Here is a 20,286-nt window from a genome sequence, read left to right as displayed (position 1 = left end):
GCCTCATTCTGCAACTCAATATCCTTCAGTCTCTGACGAACCATGTTTTTTGCTCTCACAAAACCCATTTTAAGCGGGGGAGGAAGCTGGAGCTAATCAAGAACAAGAAGTTTGTTAATTATCCCCAAACACCAAGGCAGCTGAGGAGTTGCATCCTAGATTTGGCCAAATATAATGTAATAGCTGCAGGAATATAGTCTCCCAATCAAATGCAGACTAGTCAATACAATAATATTTCCAATAGCTACATATGGCTGTGTAACTTGGTCTTTGAAGAAGACAGATAGGAGAAGGATGGATGCTTTCAAGATGTGGTGTTGGAGGTGACAATCACAAATGAGGAAGTTTAGATTGCGTTAAACCAATAATATCGCTAGAAGCCAAGATTGCTAAACAAAGACTGACATATTTTGATCATGTCATGCGAGCTGATTCACTCGAAAAGACAATTATGCTGGGAATGATCAGCAGAAGAAGGAGACGGGAACAGCCTCGTACTCGTTGGTTGGATATTATTAAAAATTACGCAGGAATGATCATGGCAGAATTAAAGGAAGTTGTACGATAGGATGGCTTGGAGTGCATTGATCCATAGAGTGACTGAGAGTCGGACACGACTGAACGGATTGAGAGGGAGAGAATATAGCCACCTTCCTGGGTACAGTGGAATCTCAGTACAGCTGTTGCATATACTTTGTGCCATATCAGAGTCCAGTCTACTGTGTGCAGATTTCCTGCCATTATACTGAAAAGCCACGTGAAGATTCTTAAAATGTTCCATTTGCTCAATTTGATGGCCATCAGCAGACCAGGTGAAATTCTTAACACTGTTATTGAAAGAGACCATTTTAGTTTTGGAGTAGTTAATAACCAAATGCTCCTCCTGGCAATGAAGGGCCAGGGCCCCCCAGGCTCTCTTAAGACCACTCCTAGTCTGCGAAAGGATAATGGCATCATCAGCATACAGGAGTATTGGTAACCTTTTATCAGCTAATTTTGGAGCACGCATGTCCAGATTCTGCAGTCGTTGAATAAGCGCATTGATCTAGATGTTAATTTAAAAAGGAGCCAATATGCAACCCTTCCTCAAACCTTTTAATGTTGGAACTGAATTAGATCATTGACCCTCCAGACTGAATCTAACATGGAGAGTGGTATTCTTGTGTAATTTGTAAATAAGTAGCAGCAGCCACTTGTCGATTGATGAATTAAAAAGCTTTGACTGTAACAGGCCTCTAGAAATAGCATGGAAAGCGGTTTTGAAGTCAAGAAAGGCTGCAAAAAGGGATCCTTTGGCAGAACAAACATATTTATCAATCAAATGCTGCAGAATTAAACAGTCATCCATAACTGATCTATCATACCTAAAGCCAGCTTCTTCTTCCTCCAGAAAGCCTTCTTGTTCTACCCAATCGCATAATTTCAGACAAAGATGTTTAGCATATTGTTTGCTGATTATACCAAGAAGGCTTATTGACATATAATTAGTCGGATCCTCTTTACTTCCTTTTTTAAAAATAGGGACTATAATAGCGAGAATTCAGTCACAAAACTTCTTCCCCACCACTAAGGTTAAAAACAAAGTGGAGTATCACTACAAGAAGTATTTGTATATTTAAAAACAATGTTTTTAAGGGAGAGGGAATTTTAATTACTAAGGATTATTTCATTTTCAGCAAGATGGAAGTATTTTGGGCGAGTGACTTTTCCCTGGGATTATAATAACTGTGTGCAGAAGATTGGGTCAAGAAGTGTTAAGTATAGTTTTGTTATTCTAATGAATTGTTAGCTTAATATACTATGATGATTTATAGAGTGTTTTCTTTATGGGGAAGATATATAGTTATACAGTTACTTAGTTCTTTATCCACCCTTAAGGTCATCTGATTGTCCACATAGGACGGTCTGAGACGTAAACAATAACTGTTCCCTGGGTGAAGTATATAGAAGGCAGTATAACATATAATGCACTCTGTGCTCAGTTTGATTTGCTGCTCTGCAAACTCCAAGGCATGTATTAACTGGCCTTGGAAGAAATCTTCCTGCAAGTAAGAAAGAAGGTTTGATTTATAGTCTTAGATCAGAAAAAACAAAGCAAACCAACAAAAACACCAAAAACAAAACTCCAAAAACCCCTCCCACCGGTAAATACAATAAACTCAAAGCTTGCAGCGGACATAATTTGCCATTGTTAATCTTGTACTATCCTGGGCGGATCCAGGGCACTCTGTGTGAATGAATGTGGAGTTTCTTGGAGATCGGCAGTTGCAGAGCGCCAAGGAAGGGTTAACTTTCCTCCCAGCCCTATTGGTTCTTCTGGAGTCTTGTACTCCTTGGAATTTCGCTTGTACCCACTTGGAATTTTTATGTAACTGAAGAGCCCAGGAAGCTGGCTGTTGGGCTGGTGGTCTCCCTCCAAGGAGGAAAGAAACACATTTTGTTAAAAACCACCCCCTTGCTGTTGGTTTGGTTTCTGTGTGATTTGTTCCCCTTGGTCAAACTACCATGTTGCGTGCTCTCCCACCGCCACCCCCATGAACCGTGCGTGTGTGATGTACATGTGAGAGAAGTCCCATCTTGTGTGTGCATGCGAGATAATTTTAACTTTTTTAAAAAACACACACACACACACACTTCCAAAGTATGCCAAAACTGTTCTAGTGCAAACCTGTAAGAAAAACCCTCCCCATCCCAACAGTAGACCTTTTTGTGAGGAAATCAATAACTGAAAAAGTATTAGAAACTTTGAAAAGAATGGTGTGTGTGTGTGTGGGGGGGGGATGCTCTTACAAAATTGATCTCTTTTTGTTTTTGTTCCTGCCTTTTATTCCTGAAGTTACATTGCTTATAGCTCTGATCTGGTCTCTGTGTGTGTTTCTTTCTCCCCCACACCTGCCCTTATTAAAAATATTTATATGCTGCTTTTTGAGCAACCGAGTTCTCAGAATGGCTTAAATAGCAAAATATGAGAAAATGGTTCTCTTAACATGTTTCCTTTTTTAAACATCTTTTATTTTATTTTATTTTACTTGGTGCTTGTAAAATGCTCTTCCACCAAAAGTCTATTTTTGTACACTTGCTTCAAAATAAGGCTTTGCAAGTCAGTTCACAAGAAACTCATTTTAAAAACATCCTTACTCATGAAATGATTGGTTGTCTTTATGTTCTACAAAATTGGGGTAATGCCATATATGACATTCTGCTGTCCTATTTGAAATCAAATTGGTGGCTTTTCTTTCTGTACTGTATAGATATACACTATACATTGTATATATACTGCCGTATATAGACATAAACTATAGCTGCATTTGATTTTTTTTGTTTTGTTTAAATGAAATGTACTAAATAAGAGAGATCAAACTGAATTGCATGCTGCTGTAAAAATGTATTTGAATTTGCTACTGAGTACATGCTTAGGATTGGTGTGTATGTGGCTAAAAGTCTACACACACACACACACACACACCCCTGCTAACTTGGCAAAGAGGCACCTTTTAATGTGGTGATTCTCTTTTTTTAGCAGGGGGAGAGTAACTGGCCCTATCCACCCCCAGCACAGTCCCACAACGGGTTTCATGACTGAATGGGGAACACAATTCCCCAAACCTAGTCTTGACACTCTAATCACTACACCACACTGGCTATTATATCTACTCAACATCTCTATATCTGATCACAAATTTAATGAACCCACATGCTCAGATGCTAGAGTTTGAGATTATCTCAGTGGATTCTATAAGCCTCTGTGCAAAAATTATCAACGTTTTATGTCCAAACTGAATTCTGGTCAGCTAGAAGATTGGAGGGGAGCTGGTCTTGTGGTAGGAGGCATGAACTGTCCCCTTTGCTAAGCAGGGTCCACCCTGGTTTGTGTTTGAATGGGAGACTACACGTGAGCATCTATAAAGACGCTAAGGTTGTCTGTGGCTAATCTGGGATGTTATGTGGCACAAATTGTGAAAGTTCTGGCGAGAGACTCCTTTCAAGGGGACACTTTCAACCAATCGGGGAGGTCTTTCCCTCAGACAGGTAGAACCTTCTGTCTCTGCCTGGGGACAACCAATAGCCACAGTTTACAACATTTCCTCCAAAACTCTGTAGACAGCCTTTGCCTCAGACTAGGCAACTGTCAGATGCTGTTACCACTTTAACCCTTAAAGAGCTTGGAGGGGACACAGAACAATTTAAAGTAAAAGCAAGCACAAAACATAAAGGGAAGGGGACATTCCTTCACAAGTGCACTTTTTGGATACATGGTCTCTCATTGGAAGAAGAACAAATCCAGACTACTCTGTAGCAGAGACCTGGTGGATGCCACCTGTAGGGTCTCTCTGGGATTGAGGACCAACAGCAGTCCAGACTCAATGTGTCTGGGGGGTCGTCAGTATCATGATTCCATCCTTCTCACTGAGGAGCAACCCTCATTTCTTGCTCAGGTGTTGGCATATCCTAATGCTGTCTATCGGTCCCCATCCTTTGTTTGACAAAGGGGACTGGCCTTGGGCTACGAACTCTGTGGAGCAGACCCCCCTCTGAGCATAATCCCTCCCACCCCAAGACACTCCTGGCCAGAACCGGCCTGCCAAGTCCAGCTGGTACCATGCAAGAGCCTAGAAAAGAAAATGACATTTGAAGATGAACCATTTGACATCATCACAAACTCTGTGTTTGAAGTGTCCCAGTGTTCTTTTGTAACTTGGCTTTTTCTGCCCTTTCCTTGGTATTCAGAGTTATTTGAAGTACCTATTTACTTTTGGGAGTGAATCCTGAGATTAATGCTAAAGGGGCTATTTTATTCCTCACGCCTGGGTGCTTTCCAGATTGCACACTATCACAGTGTGGCAACAGGACCCTTAAGTGTGCTCCATACTGCCTGTGTTTTGACATCGCAGCCCCTGTATTGTAAGAAAGGTGTCGCTCATATTTCCCACACCTTTTGGATTTTATATTTGTGTTATAGTCCTACAACGTTGCAAAGAAAAAGCTGTATGGGGTTGAATTCAGCACCACAAAACATTGCAGTTTATGCCACTTTTTGCGGTGTAAGGCTTGCGGTCTGGAAAGCACCCTGGTCATAGACCGCCATAAACTATTCATTCATAAGAGGAGGGTACACAACCATTTTCAAGCCCCTACATCTCCCTGTGGAAGAGGACCCTGTGGAACATTTCTCTCCTTGTCTTTCTAGAGAGGAGGGTGAATAGCCAAGTGAACAGGGCCCAGGTTGGCTTTCCCAGCTCTTCGTTTGTACTTCTTGTATTCTTCTAGGTGAAAAATGACCAGAACAGCTGAGGGGCGTTGAGCCCAACAGACCAGTGATCTGACTCAGTAGAGGTCAGCTATTTTGAGGATGGGACCTTTGCTCTGTACTTAAAGCACCTGCTTTGCATGCTTTTATCCTAACTCGCTCTCGCAACAGTGGAATTCACGCTCACCCACCGAAGCTGATTTTTGGAAGCTGGATTTTTAAAAAGCAGCATTTGAGTAATTGAATGATGGCAGGGGTTCTCAGACAAGGGTCCCCAAATGCTGTTCCGAGGTGCACCTAGGTGATTTTGGAGCCTGGACCCAAAGCCCTTTGGTGGACCCCAACCCTTGCTGGTGCCAGCACCCACCCACCCCTGCTGCATTAAGCATCATCCCTCTATTATGATTACACCACGTATTTCTTTCCCCACTCTGTCTCTAAAGCACCCTTCACAGGTCATAACTCCAGGCCAGCAGTGACTACACCACCCGGGACAGACTGCAGGGGATGTGGAGTCCCTGAATTTCGACCCCAGGGCTAAGGGCACCACTGATGCTGTTGGACTACTAGCGCCATCACCCCCTGCGGCCACAATGACCACGTATAAGTACAACCCAGTGCACGCACGGGCAGGGCCGGATTAAGCTAGTGCAGGGCCTGTAGCATATGTTCTAAAGAGGCCCCAAATTTTTTAAAAATGCACATAAATATTAAAACATAAATTATTTACTTGCATAGTAAAGTGATTCATTTCCCTCCCATTTGCTATATTTTGGAGTACGGGAGACCAAACCACAAACTCACACTTACTGCAACAACAGTGACCATGTATATACAGTTTTTCCATTCAAAATTCTCCAAGTGGTTTACATAGAAAAACGAAGAGTGGATCGATGCTTCTCTGTCTCCAAAGGGCTCACACTCTAAAAAGAAAAATGTGGTAGGCACCAGCAACAGCCACTGGACAGATGCTGTGCTGGGCCTTCTCTTAAAAGAGACATTTAGCAGAAAAGGGATATTTTATCTAACATGGACCAAATAAAACAGGTAAAGTTTTAACTTTAATTCCCAGTTGGAAGCTGGGCAGTGTGGGGCCCTCAAAAACGCAGGGCCCGTAGCAAATGCTACATTTGCTACTACGTTAATCCGCCTCTGCGGCCGGGAACATCCCGTTTTGGGACGGGGCTGCTGCTTCGGAGCGTGCATGCACTCCTTGGAAGGGAGGAGGCGAGCTGGGAGGAGCTCTCTCCCTGTCTGTTCTTCCAAGCAGATGCAGAAGCAGCTTTCAAGTAAAACGGGGGAGCTTCTTGTCCCCCCCCCGCCACCCTGCGGCGGTATTTAGGTGGGGGGGGGGAGGAGAGGCTTCATCCTCGCCAGCCCACCTCGCCCCTCCCCTCCTGCAAAAGGCGGAATCCGTCCCTGGGTCCAATCCTGTGAACTGCAAGCGGAAGATTAAGTTGCACGAGCAGCAGCAGCAGCCGCAGCAACAAGGAGGTGGAGCTGAGGGGGGGAGAGGAGGGGCGGAGGGGAGAGAGTGGGCCAGGGCGAGACAAAGAGCCTGCCGTAGCTGCAGAAGCGTGCTGGGATTGGGAAGAAAGAGCAGGAGTCGCCCCCCCCCCCGCCCCCGGAGTCTGAAGTCCGGTGCAAAAGGACAGCGCCACACAAAGCATTGCTTGCAAAGACGCAGATCGCGCGAGCCCAGCCGGGAAGATCCGTGGCTGGTTCGCGAATGCTTTGGATGGAGAGGAAGGTCAGCGGAAGGCTGCAGCAGCTCTCGGGGGCAAGGCTGGAGGGAGGGGTGGCAGGGGCGTAACTACCATTAGGCAAGGGGAGGCGGCTGGCCCCCCCCCAGGCAAGTCACATGACTCCGCAACACCCGCAGAGCTTCGGTGCCGTGGAAAAGCCAACCCCGAGTTCGGAGCAAAGGCGGCGTGCATTGCAGCAAAGTCCTTGTCTGCAGAAGCAACTCTGAGCCGGGAGCGCTCTTCCCCACGGGAGGGTGGAGGGACGGGGTGAAAGCGAGGGAGCGGAGTTTTCTAGAGAAGCGGGCATCATGGGGATGTGAGTGTGAGTGCACTATATATTGTGAAGTGTGTGTATCAGCGAGGGGCCCATTTTAAAATTTTGTCTCTCGGCTCACTCCAGCCTTGTTACGCCCCTGATGGGTGGTCTCCCTCCCAGTCACCCTGCCGCCTTTTCTGCCGTGAAAAAAATGTACCGGCATGGCTGCGAGGAGCTCAGCCAGCAGCAGGATTCAGAACCTGTGCAAGGGGGGAAGGATGGGGAGAGAAAGGGGCCCGGAGGGTGAGGGTGAGGAAGAGCTCTTCAGTCTCCGACCCCAGATTGCCTCCAAAGCTCTTTGCAGTCAGTGAGTGTTGGGAAAAGGGGAAAGTTTCTCCCTGCCGTTAATATTTAGCAGGCATTCTTTCCTCTTATTGGTAAGGAGACAAAGGGGCCAGCTCAGACGATGCGTTTAGTAGAACTCTGGGTTTTGATACCCCCTTGGAAAACCCATTCAGATGAACAGACCAATGCGGGTGGAGGTATTCTTCCCATTGCATCTTCGGAATCCTCCTCCTACTGTGCCTTCCTTTCCCGGGTGCAGGCCTGTCCCTCCCCTCTCTCTATGGTTCCCAGGCGTCCTCTGCTGCATCTCCTGCTTCACACACCGCACCTCCCCATAGATATAAGTGCATCAAACAAGAGAGCCATGCGCAGTGATCAGCTGGGGAGAGGCAGTGCTTTCCCAAGGCAGAAGTGAGAGCTTTGCCTCCTTTTATCTTCTATGGAGACCTGCTTCCCTGCCTGCTAATTTGTGTACTTCAAAATGGGCATGTTTGGAGTCCTCGGGGTGCACCCCAGGGGTGTGTGTGTGTGTGTGTGTGTGTTTCCCTGCACTTTCAGGGAAAGTAATGCCTTTTTGTGGCCTTTTCTTTTGGTAGTCTGAGAGGTGTCTGGAACGTCCCTGCAAAAACTGGGTTCTGGAAGTTGGGGAATAGGAGGCAAGGGGGGAGTGAGCTCTATGCCTGAAGGGTGTGGGACCTGCCTGGTGGTCTGGCGTCCCCCCCACTGCTTTGGGCTCTCTCCTCTTGCAACCTCTCTGCATCTGGGCAAAATGTGCTGTCTGATCCCAGCAGGGAGAAATGCGTGGGTTAGGGGTGGAAGCTAGGAGTGATGGAAGAGGCTGCAAGTGGGGCTCTGGGGGTGGGGGAGAGAAGACAGGGTGACCCTTAAGGCTTGATGGGTAGAGCTGCCCCCTTTTTTCTTGGTCCAGCATAAAACATTTGTTTCATCTTTTGAAGCTCAAACACACAAGCATGCGCCCACACACACACACACACACACACACAGTTTCTAAATTTATTGCATACCAGAAAGAGGGTGGAACTTGTGTTTAGCATGCTTGTCTTGTATGCCCTGCTAACTTGGCAAAGAGGCACCTTTTAACTGGTGATTCTCTTTATTTAGCAGGGGGGAGTAACTGGCCCTATCCACCCCCAGCACAGGACCTCCAGTGACTGTTGCTGGTGTCTATCTGATGTTTCTTTTTAGATTGTGAGCCCTTTGGGGACAGGGATCCATCTTGTTTATTTATTATTATTTTCTGTAAATTGCCCTAAGCCATTTTTGGAAGGGCAGTATAGAAATCAATATCAAAATCAAAATAATAATAATAATAATAATAATAATAATAATAATAATAATAATAATAATAAATAATGCAGCACTTATTCCACCAATGTCGAACAAAAAAATATTGATGTGCTATTTCAGGTAGAGGCGGGTCTCACGATCAGTGAGACCCGCTTTTTGCCAAACTGCGAGGAGAGTGGACTAAGCTGGATCGGCCGCCCACACGGTTGCCAGCTCCGTGACGGAGCTGGGGGGAGCGGGGCCCCCCGAAGCCGGGAGGTGGCTTTTCACCTCCCAGTCGGGGGTCTGCTCACGAGTAGCCGTGGTGCAGAGCCGCACCGCAACTACTCACGAGCAGATAGCCCAGGTTTGCGGAGCGCTCGCTGTCATCCAGTCTTCTTGCATGCAGAGCAGACGCTCCACCACTGAGCTATAGGGTTGTGCAAAGAGCAGGTTTGGGCTGTTCGATTCGAATCTGGACCAGATTTAAACTGACCTGGCCTGATTCCGGGTTTAGCCAAACCGGGTCTGAACAGGCTTGAACATCATAAACCGTGAACCAGTTTATGGGCCAATTCAAAAATATACTAGTAAAAAGAAATCTGGTGAGGATTCTCCCTTACAAGTAAAGCGGACATTCCTAATCCTAAGGCCAGGGGGAGGACAGGAAAGCCCCCTGTCAGCCTCCCGAATGACAGCCCAGGACAGCTGCTGTCCCGTTCAGGCCTCTGTGCAGTTGGGGGGCAGAAAGCACGAAGGAAGATGGAAGGGAAGGCGGTTTCGCCAGAAGCACAAGAATGCTCAGGAGAGTAAGGATGATGAGCAGGATGCTGTGTGGGAGAGGGAGAGTCAGCAGAAGACAAGGGAAAGAGAAATCTCCTGGCGTTCAGGAGTTTTTTGTTGGCTACTCAGCTATTCATGTAGAGCAGTCTTTCTCTGTGCTGGAGATCTGAGCCAGCCACCCTCATTCACGGGTGGGAGGTCTCTTCCTCGGCTCTGGGATGGTCACCTCAATAAGAGCTGGTTGGTGAGAGGTTTTGACACTTGTTTGGCCAAAAGGGGGTTCCCGGACTCCAAATCTGCCGAGCAAGAGGGGAATGGCGTAAGAGAGGCAAAGAGGGGTCCAATCTGCAGAGCAGGCAGAAAAGCCATTACTAAGCCAGGCAGTGGTCCCTCTAATTTTTTTCATCTCTGTGCGGAATGAGTTTTCTTCTGGGCGGCAGCATCAAGGCACTGTGTGTGCACCTGCATTCAGAATGGGGCCTTCCTGGTTCAACCTGAGCGGGATCTACAATTAACTGAGCGGAGGAGGGAGCTATGGCTGTCCTTTCTGTGTAGCATCCTGGCATAGCATCGGAGACTGACAAAGCCAGTGGCGGGTGCCAAAGTTGAAGCTCATGGAGAGTGAATGGTCTTGGAGCATGGAATCGGTTTTCTGGACCAAGGGATGCCGATGTCTGCATGCAAGGGACAAGTTTTTAGACGTCCAGTTTGCTTGAATAAGAGGCTCAGACTAGAGGTGGTTTGTTTCTAGACATCGAGGGAGTTTTGCAGGAGTTTAGCGGGAGATTAGTGGGGGACTCTATGGGGAAGATATCATCACAGGGGATACACCCAGTGCAAGAATAAGTTGAGTACTGTCCAACTTTTGTAATTTTCTTGGAGGACAAAGCACAAAACCTTTAAATTTGCTCACAACTGCACCCAGTATGTAGCTTCAAGTGAACAAGCCCTACGTATTCTAAATAGCCAATCAAACCAGTTATGAAGCTGGAATGCCAGCATGGGAGAATGCCAGTGTGATGCACAGAGAGTCACATGTATCTGCCCAAGGGGCAAAGTAAATGCAAGGAGACAATAAGGGATGCAAAAAGAGAGTTTGGGGAGCATATAGTGAGAAGTATGAAGGGGAATTTAAAAAAAGGTTCATTAAATATATCAGAAGTAGAAATCCTGCTAGGGAGGCGGTTGACTCCTTAGAGGATGAGGGTGTGAAAGCGATTATTAAGGAAGATAAGGAGATTGCAGAGAAGCTGAATGAGTTCTTTGCATCTGTCTTCACGGTCAAGGATACTGAGCTCATACCCTCCTTGGAATGGAGCTTTTCAGTTTCAGCGGCTGAAGAACTGGGCCAGTTTGAGGTGACAAGGGAAGATGTTCTAAATTGTCTTGCCACCAGCTTGGATGGCTTAAAGAGGGGCTTAGACAAATTCATGCCAGACAGGTCTATCAATGGCTACTAGTGTGGTGGCTGCCGGCCACCTCCAGCCTCAGAAGCACGATACCTCTCAATACCAGTTGCAGGGCAGAAGCAGCCGGAGGGAGGGGATGCACATACCTCTTAGCTGTGAGCTCCTCAAAATCATCTGGTGGGCCACTGTGTGAAACAGGAAGGTAGATTAGGTAGGCATTGGACCTGATCCAGTAGTGCTGTTCTTAAGTTCTTATGAGGCTATTAAGCATCATGATATGACATGTATGCCAACACCACGCACACTACTCGAAATTGTGGGTTGCCCCAAGGTGTGCTGTCGAGTTGGTGTTGACTAATGACGACCTCAGAGCCATGTAAGTAAATTTATTATGGTCCTTAGACCAGCTTAACATTTAAAATAATATAGTTTGACAGTAAAAAATCCGAGTAAAATTGATCTGTATGACCAGGATGGTTCTTAAAGAGAGGAGCAATAAACTTAATATGAGCATCCCTATAAAATTGACAATACATGAAGAACTCTCTATATCCCCTGAACCACAAGGGCAACGACACAATGCCTATGGAACTCGTTTATATTTCCCATCTAGGAGTGCAGAGGGAAGGGCGTTGAAACGAGCAAGGGTCAGTGCTCTCCTAAACTTAGGTAAAAACATATGATCTAAGTATTCAGCTGGTTTGTGGCTGAAGGTAGTCGAGTGCACTCCTGCAGATCAATATCCAATAGTCATTGCCTAACTAAACATATCACCTGATCTAAAACTCCGCCCTATAAGGGGTTTATAAATTGATGTAATTTCATTTTTAGAGCTATTTCCCATTTAGATGTAAAGCTGTCAATTAATACTAAAGGCACTAAACTGACTGGGAGGAAAACCAAATGCAGCCAAAATTTGATTATACAAAACCAGATTTTCATTTTCAAGGTGGTAACCCCAACCTTTCTACGGAGAGCCACGTTAACTGTTTCTCTGGAGGCATGAAGGATGGCCCTTAAGAATTTAGTTTGGACTGCTTCTAAGATTGTAAAATTATCAAAAGGCCCAATTTGTGCGCCATAAAGAATTTGAGGATATATTTTAGCCTTCAATAATTTGACAGCCGATGGGAGAAAAAGAGCACCTCTTGAGAAGTAAAAAGATTTAATCACATATGCCGTCTGTTGGGCACTGTGAGAAACAAAGTTAAGATGAGCTTTCCGGGACCCACTGGAATGAAATACAACCTTTAATACTTGAAAACCTTGACCTGCTCAATGTTATGTCCATTTATGGACCATTTAGCCATGTGGTTTTCTTTGGTAGAATACAGGGTGTGTGTGTGTGTATATAACCACTGCCTCCTCCCACACAGTACAAGATGATGTCTTTCAGCATCTTCCTATATTGCTGCTGCCCTATATAGGTACTAGCGGGGATTTGAACCAGTGACGTCTGGCTTGCTAGGCAACTCATTTCGCCGCTGCACCATTAGGTGGCTGCCCCAGAGTGTACTCAGTGGGGAAAAACAAATCCTGATAGTAACCACGATCCACCCATTGAGTCTGGAGTGCCATTGGTCCTTGATCCCAGACGTTTCCGGCCAGCTGCATCTAGCCAGGTCTCAGTGCTACAGAGCAGTCGGACTTTGATCTTCTTACATCAAGACAACATGTACCCGACAAAGCTCTGACCAGATTTCTTTCTTCCTTACAGCAGGTGACAGTTGGGAGAGGAAGAATCCATTGGAGGCTTGTCCAAGTGCCAGGTGGCGAAAAAAAGATAAAACACAAGTCTGAAAACTGGAGCAATATGGAAGAATAGGAATGGATCTTCTGATTCGCAGCATGGAATCCAAACTAACAATGGAGCAGTAAGGAGAAAAATGGCTGTCCCCTCCGCATAGGAAAAACGTAGGTTCTGAAACAAGCTTTGAATCGCAGTGGAAAATGCATGCAAAGAAGAAACCATATAAATGCTTGGAGTGTGGAAAGAGATTCAACATAAAGGGACATCTTACTGTACACAATAGAACCCACACAGGGGAGAAACCATATAAATGCTTGGAGTGTGGAAAGAGCTTCAGCAGGAGTGATTATCTTACAATACACCAAAGAACCCACACAGGGGAGAAACCATATAAATGCTTGGAGTGTGGAAAAAGCTTCAGTCAGAGTGCAAATCTTACTACACATCTCAGATTGCACACTGGGGGAAAGCCTCATCAATGCTTTGAGTGTGGCAGGAGCTTCAGCAGGAGTGATTCTCTTACAATACACCAGAGAACCCACACAGGGGAGAAACCATATAAATGCATGAAATGTGGAAAGAGCTTCTGCAGCAAGTATTATCTTACTTACCACTACAGAATCCACACAGGGGAGAAACCATGTAAATGCTTGGAGTGTGGAAAGAGCTTCCGTCAGAGTGCATATCTTACTAGACATCTCAGAATGCACACTGGGGGAAAGCTACATCAATGTTTGGAGTGTGGAAAGAGCTTCGGCACAAGCGGAGCTCTAACTAGTCATCAAAGTACCCATACTGGGGAGAAACCATATAAATGCATGAAATGTGGAAAGAGCTTCCGCAGCAAGTATTATCTTACTTACCACTACAGAATCCACACAGGGGAGAAACCATATAAATGCATAAAGTGTGGAAAGAGCTTCAGTTGGAACAGAGATCTCACTGCCCATCTCAGAATGCACAATGGGGAAAAGATACATCAATGTTTGGAGTGTGGAAAGAGCTTCGGCACAAGCGGAGCTCTAACTAGTCATCAAAGTACCCATACTGGAGAGAAACCATATAAATGCATGAAATGTGGAAAGAGCTTCCGCAGCAAGTATTATCTTACTTACCACTACAGAATCCACACAGGGGAGAAACCATATAAATGCATGAAGTGTGGAAAGAGCTTCAGTCGGAACAGAGATCTCACTGCCCATCTCAGAATGCACAATGGGGAAAATCCATATCAATGCTTGGAGTGTGGAAAGAGCTTCAGCAGGAGTGATTCTCTTGCATTACACCACAGAACGCACAAAGGGGAGAAACCATATAAATGCTTGGAGTGTGGAAAGAGCTTCAGTCAGAGTGGATATCTTACTATGCATTGCAGAATGCACACAAGGGAAAAGCTACATCAATGCTTGGAGTGTGGAAAGAGCTTCATTCAGCGTGGGCAACTTATTATCCATCTCAGAATGCACACAGGGGAAAAGCCACATCAATGCTTGGAGTGTGGAAAGAGCTTCAGTCAGCGTGGATATCTTACTATCCATCTCAGAATGCACACAGGGGAAAAGCCACATAAATGCTTGGAGTGTGGAAAGAGCTTCAGCAGGAGTGATTCTCTTACATTACACCACAGAACCCACACAGGGGAGAAACCATATGAATGCTTTGAGTGTGGAAAGAGCTTCAGCACAAATGGAGAACTTACTTCACACTACAGAACCCACACTGGGAAGAAACCACATAAATGCTTGGAGTGTGGAAAGAGCTTCCACCACAGAACATCTCTTACTTCACACCATAGAATCCACACAGGGGAGAAGCCATATAAATGCTTGGAGTGTGGGAAGAGCTTCAGCACAGGTGGAAATCTCACTAATCACCATAGAACCCACACTGGGGAGAAACCATATGAATGCTTGGAGTGTGGAAAGCGCTTCAGCCAGAATGGAAATCTTTCCTTACACCACAGAACTCACACTGGGGAGAAACCACATAAATGCTTGGAGTGTGGGAAGACCTTCAGCGAGAGTAGACAACTTTCTTTACACCACAGAACTCACACAGAACCACGGGACTCAGAGGAGAAACCATATAAGTGTTTGGACTGTGGAAAAAGCTTCAGCCAGAGTGGACATCTTACTATACACCATAGAACCCACACTGGGGAGAAACCATATAAATGCTTGGAGTGTGGGAAGAGCTTCAGCACAAGCGGAGCTCTAACTAGTCATCATAGAACCCACACAGGGGAGAAACCATATGAATGCTTGGAGTGTGGAAAGCGCTTCAGCCAGAGTGGAAATCTTTCCTTACACCACAGAACTCACACTGGGGAGAAACCACATAAATGCTTTGAGTGTGGGAAGAGCTTCAGCCAGAGTCGACAACTTTCTTTACACCACAGAACTCACACAGAACCACGGGACTCAGAGGAGAAACCATATAAGTGCTTGGACTGTGGAAAAAGCTTCAGCCAGAGTGGACATCTTACTATACACCATAGAACCCACACTGGGGAGAAACCATATAAATGCTTGGAGTGTGGGAAGAGCTTCAGCACAGGTGGAAATCTCACTAAACACCATAGAACTCACACTGGGGAGAAAGCACATAAAGTCTTGGGGAACAGAAGACACTCCACACGGCACATCAGCAAACCCTTATAGTGTTGAAATTATACATATGAAACTGCAGACAAGCCTGAGAACCAGCATCAGTTTGTAAAATATAAAGCCTTCTGTGATTCCTTCTTTCTCCTCGTTACACTGGGAATTAGGGCCCAGTGTTCATAGAATAGTTTTTGTGCCTCTGTTATGAATAAGTCTGCATAATAACTGGTGCAAATAGATTGGTGAATATTAGTGTTTTACGCATTTGCTTTCTTCTCATTGCCTCTGAGTACCTTTCTGTGCAGGTCTTGGAATGTGGAACCTGGAGAAGTAGGAGGAAGGTACACAATCCTCTTCCAGCTCCCAAAGTAAATTTTATTTACGGTCATGGGCCAATAATAGAACCAAAGACTGCAATAACAGGAAAACAGATATCAAACAATATCAGTTGGAACAATACCAAATATCATCATAACAGTCCCAAACAATCTGAGCTCTTCTTTGAATCAATCAAGGAGCTACACGTCCTGAAGGCTACATAGCAGAATTTTGCTACAGTGAAGGAAAGAGTAGGATCATTATCCACAAGTTAAAATTGCGGATAATTAAAAGTTAAAATAACAATCCCAATAAAAACTAGAATGCAATGAAATGTGAGCAAGAGTTTCAATTTTCCCAGAACTACAGGATAAAGCCGAGCTTCCATAGGTAGATGTTGAAACCTCCCACTGAGCAGAGTTGATGGGAAAGCATTAAAATAAGCTCTAGAAAGGGCCCAATGAGGTTTAGAGAAGGTAATAGATGTCGTAAACCCCTCCTATATTCTATGAAAGAAAAACTACAGGGCTCCGTGGTCACCAGGAGTCAACACCAACTTGACAGCCCACTTTAATAGATCTCAAATATGGTGGAGAGGAAAAACCTGCCCAGACCCTTAATGACCCATATGGACCAGGCAAATGAGCGGCCTCTTTCTGCAGCTCAATATCCTCCAGTCTCTGACGAACCATGTTTTTTGCTCTCATAAAACCCATTTTAAGGGGGGGGGGGAGGAAGCTGGAGCTAATCCAAGAACAAGAAGTTTGTTAATTATCCCCAAACACCAAGGCAGCTGAGGAGTTGCATCCTAGATTTGGCCAAATATAATTTAATAGCAGCAGGAATATAGTCTCCCAATCAAATGCAGACTAGTCAATACAATAATATTTCCAATAGCTACATATGGCTGTGTAACTTTGAAGAAGACAGCTAGGAGAAGGATGGATGCTTTCAAGATGTGGTGTTGGAGGTGACAATCACAAATGAGGAAGTTTTAGATTGCGTTAAACCAATAATATTGCTAGAAGCCAAGATTGCTAAACAAAGACTGACATATTTTGGTCATGTCATGCGAACTGATTCACTCGAAAAGACAATTATGCTGGGAATGATCAGCAGAAGAAGGAGATGGGAACAGCCTCGTACTCGTTGGTTGGATATTATTAAAAATTACGCAGGAATGATCATGGCAGAATTAAAGGAAGTTGTACGATAGGATGGCTTGGAGTGCATTGATCCATAGAGTGACTGAGAGTCGGACACGACTGAACGGATTGAGAGGGAGAGAATATAGCCACCTTCCTGGGTACAGTGGAATCTCAGTACAGCTGTTGCATATACTTTGTGCCATATCAGAGTCCAGTCTACTGTGTGCAGATTTCCTGCCATTATACTGAAAAGCCACGTGAAGATTCTTAAAATGTTCCATTTGCTCAATTTGATGGCCATCAGCAGACCAGGTGAAATTCTTAGTACTGTTATTGAAAGAGACCATTTTAGTTTTGGAGTAGTTAATAACCAAATGCTCCTCCTGGCAATGAAGGGCCAGGGCCCCCCAGGCTCTCTTAAGACCACTCCTAGTCTGCGAAAGGATAATGGCATCATCAGCATACAGGAGTATTGGTAACCTTTTATCAGCTAATTTTGGAGCACGCATGTCCAGATTCTGCAGTCGTTGAATAAGCGCATTGATCTAGATGTTAATTTAAAAAGGAGCCAATATGCAACCCTTCCTCAAACCTTTTAATGTTGGAACTGAATTAGAACGTTGACCCTCTGGACTGAATCCAACACGGAGACTGGTATTCTTGTGTACTGTAACTTGTAAATAAGTAGCAGCAGTCACTTGTCGATTGATGAATTAAAAAGCTTTGACTGTAACAGGCCTCTAGAAATAGCATTGAAAGCGGCTTTGAAGTCAAGAAAGGCTGCAAAAAGGGATCCTTTGGTAAACCATATTTATCAATCAAATGCTGCAGAATCGATCCATAACTGATCCAGTGATCCATAACTGATCTGTCATACCTAAAGCCAGCTTCTTCTTCCTCCAGAAAGCCTTCTTGTTCTAACCAATCACATAATTTCAGACAAAGATGTCTAGCATATTGTTTGCTGATTATCTTAAGAAGGCTTATTGGCGTATAATTAGTCGGATCCTCTTTACTTCCTTTTTAAAAAATAGGGACTTATAATAGCGAGACCTCAGTCACAAAACGTCCTCTCCCCGCCCCCTCCCCCACACTAAGGGTAAAAACAAAGTGGAGTATCACTACAAGAAGTATTTGTATATTTAAAAACAATGTTTTTAAGGGAGAGGGAATTTTAAATACTAAGGACTGAACTGTGGGTAAGTGTTGTTGAAATGTTTTCACGAAGATTTGAACTTTAGAACTTTGAACTTTGGAAAAAGATTCCTATAGATTATATAATAGACATATATGGATTACAAATTTTTGTTAGTGGAAGAGGCGGAGGTGATCTCTCTCCTAACTGCGTGTTCTAATTTTCCTCCTACCTAGTTTGGACTACTTTTGTTGGATTACTTAAGACACCCTAAGATGGAGCTCATGGACTATCTATACTGAGCAAAGTATGAAAATTTTCTTTTTATCCCATTTCATTTTTGGATAATAAACTTGGCTGGACTTTATTTACAACATTAGATGTTTTCACTGCATGGAATTTGTTCTTTGGACTTGGATTTAATTGTCAATTTGGATTATTTTATTTTCAGCAAGATTTCAGTATTTCAGTATTTGGGGCGAGTGGCTTTTCCCTGGGATTATAATAACTGTGTGCAGAAGATTGGATCAAGAAGTGTTAAGGATTTTAAAGTTTAGTTTTGTTATTCTAATGCATTGTTAGCTGCATATACTATGATGATTTATAAAGTGCTTTTTTATGAGGAAGATATATAGTTATACAGTTACTTAGTTCTTTCTTGTGGGCAAATGACTTGATTAGTAGTAGTAAATAAATCACAGTCCTTAGACCAGTTTAACATTTAAAATAATACATTTATAATTTCTATTGCTAATGCAAACTCACAAAACTCTGTAGGTGAGAAGCTTATCCATATCTGCCAACATTTATCCAACCTTAAAGTCATCTGACTGTCCACATAGAAGGATCTGAGATGTAAGAAGCAACTGTTCCCTGGGTGAAGTATACAGAAGGCAGTATAAATGCACGCTGTGCTCAGTTTGACTTGCTACTCCGCAAACACCAAGGCATGTATTAACTGGCCTTGGAAGAAATCTTCCTGCAAGTAAGGAAGTAGGTTTGATTTACAGTCTTAGATCAGAAAAAGCAAAGCAAACCAACAAAAACACCAAAAACAACCCCCCCAAACCCCTCCCACTGGTAAATACAATAAACCTAAAGCTCTCATCTGACACAATTTGCCATTGTTAATGTTGCTACTATCCTGGGCGGATCCAGCGCACTCTGTGTGAATGAATGTGGTGTCTCTTGGAGATCGGCAGTAGCAGAGAGTCTCTTGGTTCTCCTGGAGTCTTGTACTCCTCCCCTGCTTGGAATTTGTCTGTAACTGCAGAGCCCAGGAAACTGGCTGTTGAACTGGTGGCTTCCTCCAAGTAGGAAAGGAACACAGTTTGTAAAAACCAACCATTTGCTGTTGGTTTGGTTTGTGTGTGATTTGTTCCCCTTGGTCAAGCTACCATGTTGCGCGCTCTCCTCCTGCACCTGCATGAACCATGTGTGTGTTGTACATGTGAGAGAAGTCCCATCCTGTGTGTGCATGCAAGGGAATTTTAAGCTTTTAAAAAGACACACAAATGTTTCCAAAGTATACCAAAACTGTTCTAGTGTAAACTAGTGTAGACCTTCTTGTGAGGAAATTAGTCCGTGCAAAAGTATTAAAAGCTTTGCAAAGAATGGAGATGTGTGTGTGGGGGGGAATGCTCTGACAAAATGGATCTCTTTTTGTTTTTGTTCCTGCCTTTTATTCCTGAAGTTACACTGCTTATAGCTCTGTTCAGGTCTCTGTGTGTGTTTCTTTCTCCCCCCCCCTTATTAAAATATATATGCTGGTTTTATAGCAACAGAGTTCTCAAAATGGCTTAAATAACAAAATATGAGAAAATGGTTCTCTTAAAATGATTCCCCTTTTAAACATTACCAAAAGTTTGTTTCTGAACACTTGCTTCGAAATAAGGCTTTGCAGATCAGTTCACAAGAAACTCATTTTAAAAACTCCCTTGCCCATGAAATGATTGGTTGTCTTTAAGTTCTACAAAACTGGGATAACACCATATATGACATTCTGCTGTCCTATTTGAAATCAAATTGGTGGCTTTTCTTTCTGTACTTTATAGATACACACTACACATTGTATATGTAATGTAGTATATAGACATACACTATAGTTGCATATGATTTTTTTGCTTATATGAAATGTACTGAATAAAAGAGATCAAACTAAATTGCATGTTGCTGTGATTGGTGTAAAAAACGCTATTTGAATTTTCTTCTGAGTAAAATAGGCTTAGGATTGGAGTGCATGTTGCTAAAAGTCACACA

General features: G+C 44.1%; 1 protein-coding gene across 1 annotated transcript; it reads left to right on the top strand.

The window, feature by feature from the left end:
* The first annotated feature begins 6,906 nt into the window (after positions 1–6,906).
* LOC128338523 (zinc finger protein 91-like) lies at positions 6,907–20,189 on the top strand. Its single transcript, XM_053281109.1, has 2 exons — positions 6,907–6,998; positions 12,791–20,189. Exon 2 carries the CDS (start codon positions 13,024–13,026, stop codon positions 15,481–15,483), a length of 2,460 nt encoding a protein of 819 aa, XP_053137084.1. The 5' UTR covers positions 6,907–6,998; positions 12,791–13,023; the 3' UTR covers positions 15,484–20,189.
* Positions 20,190–20,286: the final 97 nt, after the last annotated feature.

This window comes from Hemicordylus capensis, chromosome 16, assembly GCF_027244095.1.
Source record: "Hemicordylus capensis ecotype Gifberg chromosome 16, rHemCap1.1.pri, whole genome shotgun sequence".
Taxonomy (NCBI): domain Eukaryota; kingdom Metazoa; phylum Chordata; class Lepidosauria; order Squamata; family Cordylidae; genus Hemicordylus; species Hemicordylus capensis.
The sequence above is the reverse complement of the archived record's forward strand: the minus strand, read 5'-3'. Positions and strand labels throughout refer to the sequence as shown.